The sequence below is a fragment of the Mus caroli genome, chromosome 6 (genome assembly GCF_900094665.2).
Source record: "Mus caroli chromosome 6, CAROLI_EIJ_v1.1, whole genome shotgun sequence".
NCBI classification, from domain to species: Eukaryota; Metazoa; Chordata; class Mammalia; order Rodentia; family Muridae; genus Mus; species Mus caroli.
Genome location: NC_034575.1, coordinates 120,419,687 through 120,426,359, shown reverse-complemented (window position 1 = coordinate 120,426,359; position 6,673 = coordinate 120,419,687). Strand labels below are relative to the sequence as shown.

The 6,673-nt window shown below is 56.8% G+C and overlaps 1 protein-coding gene across 2 annotated transcripts in view; it reads left to right on the top strand.

Annotated features, from left to right (window-relative positions):
* The window catches only part of Atn1 (atrophin 1), an 8,184-nt gene extending 2,271 nt beyond the window's left edge, over window positions 1-5,913 (top strand). The window contains exons 4-9 of one of the 2 annotated variants that reach the window (XM_021165128.2): window positions 495-2,470; window positions 2,625-2,847; window positions 3,091-3,787; window positions 4,598-4,741; window positions 5,047-5,227; window positions 5,352-5,913. In XM_021165128.2, the coding sequence (XP_021020787.1) occupies window positions 495-2,470; window positions 2,625-2,847; window positions 3,091-3,787; window positions 4,598-4,741; window positions 5,047-5,227; window positions 5,352-5,385 (3,255 nt within the window). In that variant the 3' untranslated portion in view covers window positions 5,386-5,913. The remainder of the gene's footprint in view (window positions 1-494; window positions 2,471-2,624; window positions 2,848-3,090; window positions 3,788-4,597; window positions 4,742-5,046; window positions 5,228-5,351) is intronic. The other variant, XM_029478865.1, reaches the window with a different exon arrangement.
* The last annotated feature ends 760 nt before the right edge of the window (window positions 5,914-6,673 follow it).

Below are 6,673 nucleotides of genomic sequence, written 5' to 3'. Positions count from 1 at the left end.
TGGAGAAATGGTTCTTCAGTTGGGCACACTGGCTGCTGTTCTAGAGGACCTGGGTTCAATTCCTAACACCCACATGGTGGCTCACAACTGTATGTAGCTCCAGTTCCTAGGGAATCTAATACCCTCATGCAGTCAGACATGCAGGTAAAAAACACCAATGCACATAAAATAAAAACAAATCTCGAGAAGGAGAGAGAGGAAGACATAGACAGACAGACCAATCATTTGGAGATAGCCAAAGAATACCTGAGATGAGAAGGGTGCACATGAGGTAGCGAGGGTCTGCAGTCAGCTGTGAAGGGACAAGGAAGGAAAGACACGGACTATTAGGGAGCAGCCGAGATGTGGGAGAAGGAGGTACTAGGTGACGGGCACCTTGAGCGAGCCTCCCCATCACATCACACTGCGGCACAACAGTNCTGAGAGGAGGAGGAAGAGGAAATAATTGGGAAGCGGGAAAGGAAAAGAGGAAATCCAGCCCTTTTCCCTAACAGCAGGAGCTCCCTCGCCCGCAGTCTCCCTCGGATCTGGACAGCTTGGATGGGCGCAGCATTAACGATGACGGCAGCAGCGATCCTAGAGATATAGACCAGGACAACCGAAGCACATCTCCCAGCATCTACAGCCCAGGCAGCGTGGAAAATGACTCAGACTCATCCTCTGGCCTGTCCCAGGGCCCCGCCCGCCCCTACCACCCACCTCCACTCTTCCCTCCTTCCCCACCACCACCAGACAGCACTCCCCGACAGCCAGAGTCTGGCTTTGAACCTCATCCTTCTGTGCCGCCTGCTGGATATCATGCTCCGATGGAGCCCCCTACATCGAGATTATTCCAGGGCCCACCACCTGGAGCTCCTCCCACACACCCACAGCTCTACCCTGGGAATGCTAGTGGAGGTGTTTTATCTGGACCCCCCATGGGTCCCAAAGGGGGAGCNGCTGCCTCCTCAGTGGGTGCCCCTGGTGGAGGCAAGCAACATCCGCCACCCACTACCCCAATTCCAATATCAAGTTCTGGGGCCAGTGGTGCTCCTCCAGCAAAGCCACCCAGCGCTCCAGTGGGTGGTGGGAGCTTACCTTCTGCTCCACCACCAGCTTCTTTCCCCCATGTGACACCAAACCTGCCTCCTCCACCTGCCCTGAGACCCCTCAACAATGCCTCAGCCTCTCCTCCTGGCATGGGGGCTCAGCCAATCCCTGGGCATCTGCCCTCCCCCCATGCCATGGGGCAGGGCATGAGTGGACTTCCTCCTGGCCCAGAGAAGGGTCCAACCCTGGCCCCATCTCCCCACCCTTTGCCCCCAGCTTCTTCCTCTGCCCCTGGGCCTCCAATGCGATATCCATATTCATCCTCCAGTAGCTCTGCCGCAGCCTCTTCTAGTTCCTCCTCCTCCTCTGCCTCCCAGTACCCGGCTTCCCAGGCCCTGCCCAGTTATCCTCATTCCTTCCCCCCACCAACTAGTATGTCTGTCTCTAATCAGCCACCCAAGTACACCCAGCCTTCTCTCCCATCCCAGGCTGTGTGGAGCCAGGGTCCACCTCCTCCTCCTCCCTACGGCCGCCTCTTGGCCAACAACAACACCCATCCAGGCCCTTTCCCTCCTACTGGGGGTCAATCCACAGCCCACCCAGCAGCCCCTACACATCATCATCACCAGCAGCAGCAGCAGCCACAGCAACAACATCATCATGGAAACTCTGGGCCCCCTCCACCTGGAGCGTATCCTCACCCTCTAGAGAGCAGTAACTCCCATCATGCACACCCTTACAACATGTCACCCTCCCTGGGGTCTTTAAGGCCCTACCCCCCAGGGCCAGCACACCTGCCTCCACCTCATGGCCAGGTGTCCTATAGCCAAGCAGGTCCCAATGGTCCCCCAGTTTCTTCTTCCAACTCTTCCGGGTCTTCCTCTCAAGCCTCCTATTCATGTTCACACCCCTCTTCATCCCAAGGCCCCCAAGGAGCTTCCTACCCCTTCCCACCAGTCCCCCCAGTCACCACCTCCTCAGCTACCCTTTCCACTGTCATCGCCACCGTGGCTTCCTCGCCAGCAGGCTACAAGACAGCCTCGCCACCTGGGCCCCCTCAGTACAGCAAGAGAGCCCCATCCCCAGGGTCCTACAAGACAGCCACCCCGCCAGGATACAAACCGGGGTCACCACCCTCCTTCAGAACAGGGACCCCACCCGGCTATCGAGGCACCTCTCCGCCAGCAGGCCCAGGGACCTTCAAGCCAGGTTCACCCACCGTGGGGCCGGGGCCCCTGCCACCCGCGGGGCCTTCAAGTTTGTCATCTCTGCCTCCGCCACCCGCGGCCCCGACTACAGGGCCGCCCCTGACTGCCACGCAGATCAAACAGGAGCCGGCGGAAGAGTACGAAACCCCCGAGAGTCCGGTGCCTCCGGCCCGCAGCCCCTCGCCCCCTCCCAAGGTGGTGGACGTGCCCAGCCATGCCAGCCAGTCAGCCAGGTGAGCCGCCCTGGGGTGGGCTTGAGGGAGGGTGGGTCTGTACGCTGCAGACGGAGGGGGCTCTGCGTTCGTGGCCGGCGTGCTGCCGGGATTAGCGAGCGACAAGCTGGTGGGGACTGCCTTTGAGGCTCACAGGTCCGCGCCCGCCCGGCAGGTTCAATAAGCACCTGGACCGCGGCTTCAACTCGTGCGCGCGCAGCGACCTGTACTTCGTGCCGCTGGAGGGCTCCAAGCTGGCCAAGAAGCGCGCGGACCTGGTGGAGAAAGTGCGGCGCGAGGCCGAGCAGCGCGCGCGCGAGGAGAAAGAGCGCGAGCGCGAGCGGGAACGCGAAAAGGAGCGCGAGCGCGAGAAAGAGCGCGAGCTGGAGCGCAGTGTGGTGAGTGCGTCACAAGGTGCGCCGCGCCGCGCCTCTCCCGGGCCCCGGCGTACGCCGCCGGTCGCTCCGCCACCTAGTGGACGGGAGGAGCCGCCGCAGCCCGGAAATGCTCAGGTTTCCAGGCTGGGGGAGGGTGCAATGAAGCGTTTTGACTTTGGACTGCTGAGATCGATGGGCAGCCTGGGGCGCGTAACTGTGCCCGTGTCTGTTATTTTGACTCCACTTTCTGTCTGATTTCTACAGAAACTGGCCCAGGAGGGCCGTGCTCCAGTGGAGTGCCCGTCTCTGGGTCCAGTGCCCCATCGGCCTCCCTTTGAGCCTGGCAGCGCTGTGGCTACAGTGCCCCCTTACCTGGGTCCTGATACTCCGGCCTTGCGCACTCTCAGTGAATACGCCCGACCTCATGTCATGTCTCCTGGCAATCGCAACCACCCATTCTATGTGCCCTTGGGGGCAGTGGACCCGGGGCTTCTGGGTTACAATGTCCCAGCCCTGTACAGCAGCGACCCAGCTGCCCGAGAACGGGAGCGGGAAGCCCGTGAACGTGACCTCCGTGACCGGCTCAAGCCTGGCTTTGAGGTGAAACCTAGTGAGCTGGAACCCCTACATGGGGTTCCCGGGCCAGGCCTGGATCCCTTCCCCCGACANGGGGGCTTGGCTCTACAGCCCGGGCCACCTGGCCTGCACCCTTTCCCTTTTCATCCGAGCCTGGGGCCCCTGGAACGAGAACGGCTAGCGCTGGCAGCTGGGCCAGCCTTGCGTCCTGACATGTCTTATGCTGAGCGGTTGGCAGCTGAAAGACAGCATGCAGAAAGGGTGGCAGCCCTGGGCAATGACCCACTAGCCCGGCTGCAGATGCTCAACGTGACTCCCCATCACCACCAGCACTCCCACATCCACTCTCACCTTCACCTGCACCAGCAGGATGCTATCCACGCAGGTAAGACCCTGTTTCCTACTTGGAAGTGTGAAATAACGTCCTTCCCTTCTTCTGGCCAGAACTCCCATCTCCTGAGATTGCNGTTCTAGTCTTTGCTTCCTTGGCTTCCCTTCACACTGTCTGGTACCTACTCGTAGCCCAGCCCCTCTAACCTTGATAACAGATCAACATGGAGCCTTTGGAAGAACCACCTTCCTTTCTTGTGTTCATCCCTCTCCGTGCCCTTCACACATCGATGTGCCTGTTTCTCTGTGTACAAAGCTTGTTTGGGGCCAGCGTCTCCTTTTCCTCGCATCTAGGAGTCTTCTGCGCTTCTGCCCACCTGTAGATTTAGAACTTTTTAGGGAAGTCCATGAAACTTAGCCATAGGCAATAATGAGCTTATATATACTGTTTTATATACTGTAGTTTATAGCCCAGAACACTGCCCGGCTGGCCTTAGAGCAAGTCAACTCGGGCTCTGAGCATTTTTATGCATCACACTCTGCTCATGTTCGTACCAGCTCCTAATAGTTCTCCCCGATATATTTCTTAAACTCAAGAAAGAAGTGTTTCCTAAACTTACCCTTCATCTCTTCTGAGTAGTCCAGTCTTTTCTTTGCTTCTCTGCTCTGTAATATCCTGTCTTCAGTCTTCNGTGTCTCTTCTCCAGCTGCTCTGTCATCTCAGAGGGTCTAGCTCCTCTCTCCCACCTTGGTTCTGCTTTGGATCCTTGTGTCTGTCTCTTCACAAGCTAGATCCCTCCACCCCAGTGCATAGTTGTCCCCAACCCTGCCTCCTGGTGACACCTTCCTCTTCTCTGCCCTCCAGCCTCTGCCTCGGTGCACCCTCTCATTGACCCCCTGGCCTCAGGGTCTCACCTTACCCGGATCCCCTACCCAGCTGGGACCCTCCCCAATCCCCTTCTTCCTCACCCTCTGCACGAGAACGAAGTTCTTCGTCACCAGCTTTTTGGTAAGGATGGAGGAGGGGAGGCTTACGTGAGTGAAGACCAGAACAGAGGATCTGGGGGAGGGAGGTAGAAGGGCCAAGTGGAGTCTGGAGAGAGATGTGAGCAGCTAAGATAGAAACAGAGACCTGAGGCCCTTCTAAAGGAGCCTCAAGTGCTAGGGCTCGTTCCGTTCCACCACAGGCCGACAGACAGAGCATAGGGTAGGTGCTGTAACTTCACATTTTAGCCTCAGCTTCCTCTGTCTGTCTGGAAAGTGGCTGACTGTCCCCATCCAGCAGTCATTTACTCCTGTGCCTTCTTCTCACAGCTGCCCCTTACCGGGACCTGCCGGCCTCCCTTTCTGCTCCAATGTCAGCGGCTCATCAGCTGCAGGCCATGCACGCACAGTCAGCTGAGCTTCAGCGCTTGGCGCTGGAACAGCAGCAGTGGCTACATGCTCATCACCCATTGCACAGCGTGCCACTGCCTGCCCAGGAAGACTACTACAGGTACTCCAGGTTGCCCCCAGAGCACAAGGGGAAGTGGGTTCTGGGCATGGTCCAACAGGACACCGAGCCCTTGGGAGGGGAAGCCCCCTTTCTCGGTCTCATCTCTGCATTGCCTCTTATCTAGTCACCTGAAGAAGGAGAGTGACAAGCCGCTGTAGAGCTGCGATCCAGACAGCACCCACTGTTCCTTCATCCAGACCTTGGAGGACCACCCCAACCTTTTGACCCCACCCCACCCCCAGCCGAGGAGAGGGTGCTGCCCACTTGCAGAGCTCCTGCAGCTGGGCAGAGGGAGGGAGGGAAGAAGGGACAGACAAGGTCAGGGCCCGGGGTTGTGTGCAGAGGTGGGAAGTGGCAAGGGTGGGGACAGAAAGTGCACAGTATCTTGGACCAGGTCCCTCCTCCTATCCCCTGCTTATCTTCTCCTCTATGCCAAATCCTTGGTGGCCACTGCCCCTCCCCTAACCCTTTGGTGTGATTTTTTTCATCTGTTAGATGTGGCTGTTTTGCGTAGCATTGTGTGCTGCCCCGCCCCATCCCTGTGTGTGCACCCCCTCCCTCGGCGATATGTGCCCTTACCCGNCCCACATTAATAATTTATATATATAAATATCTATATGATGCTCTTTAAAAAACATCCTGACCAAAACCAACCAAACAAAAACATCCTCACAGTTCCCCAGGAATATGTCTGTGACGTGTTTTTTTATTTGGGGGAGGGCGGTTGCAGTGGGTAGGGTGTTGGGGTGGGTAGGGTGAGAGGTCTGGTTGTTGTAGGGGAAGTGGGAAGGGATGAATGGGGTTTTCTTGTGGAAACTTATGAGTTGGACAAGGCTCTTTTTTTAATCACTCATTTATTTTACAAGAGTCTTCATGCATACCAGAAGAGAATATCATATCCCATTACAGGTGGTTGTGAGCCACCAAGTGGTTGCTGGGAATTGAACTCAGGACACCTGGAAGAGCAGTCAGTGCTCTTAACCCCCTGAGCCATCTCTTTAACCTGACAAGGCTCCTCTTGACCTTGGATGCTCAGCTGTACTCATTGGGGTCCTGTCCTAGATCTTTAGCTTGGGGAGTTCAGGCTCCTAAGGCCTTCAGAGCAAGAATAGGCGCACAGCAAGCATACGCCAATCAAAACCTACTCAGACCTTGGAAGTACTTACATCGCTGACATAGTGTGCCACCAGAGTGCTCCACAGAGTTTCAGACATCTGAATCCCTTCTCATAGCATAGTTTATGATTTGAAACAGTTAAAGGTGTATAACTAGGAGGCCAATAAGATTAGTATTTGTAAAAGATTTACTTATAGTTAGGTGTATGAGTTCATGTCTGCGCTTAAGAATGCAAGGCCTCAAAAGAGGCCAGGTGTTGGGTCCCCTGTAGCTTGAGTTAGGGCAGTTAGGAATCACCAAGCAGGGTGAGCCATCTTTGCAACCCCTCTA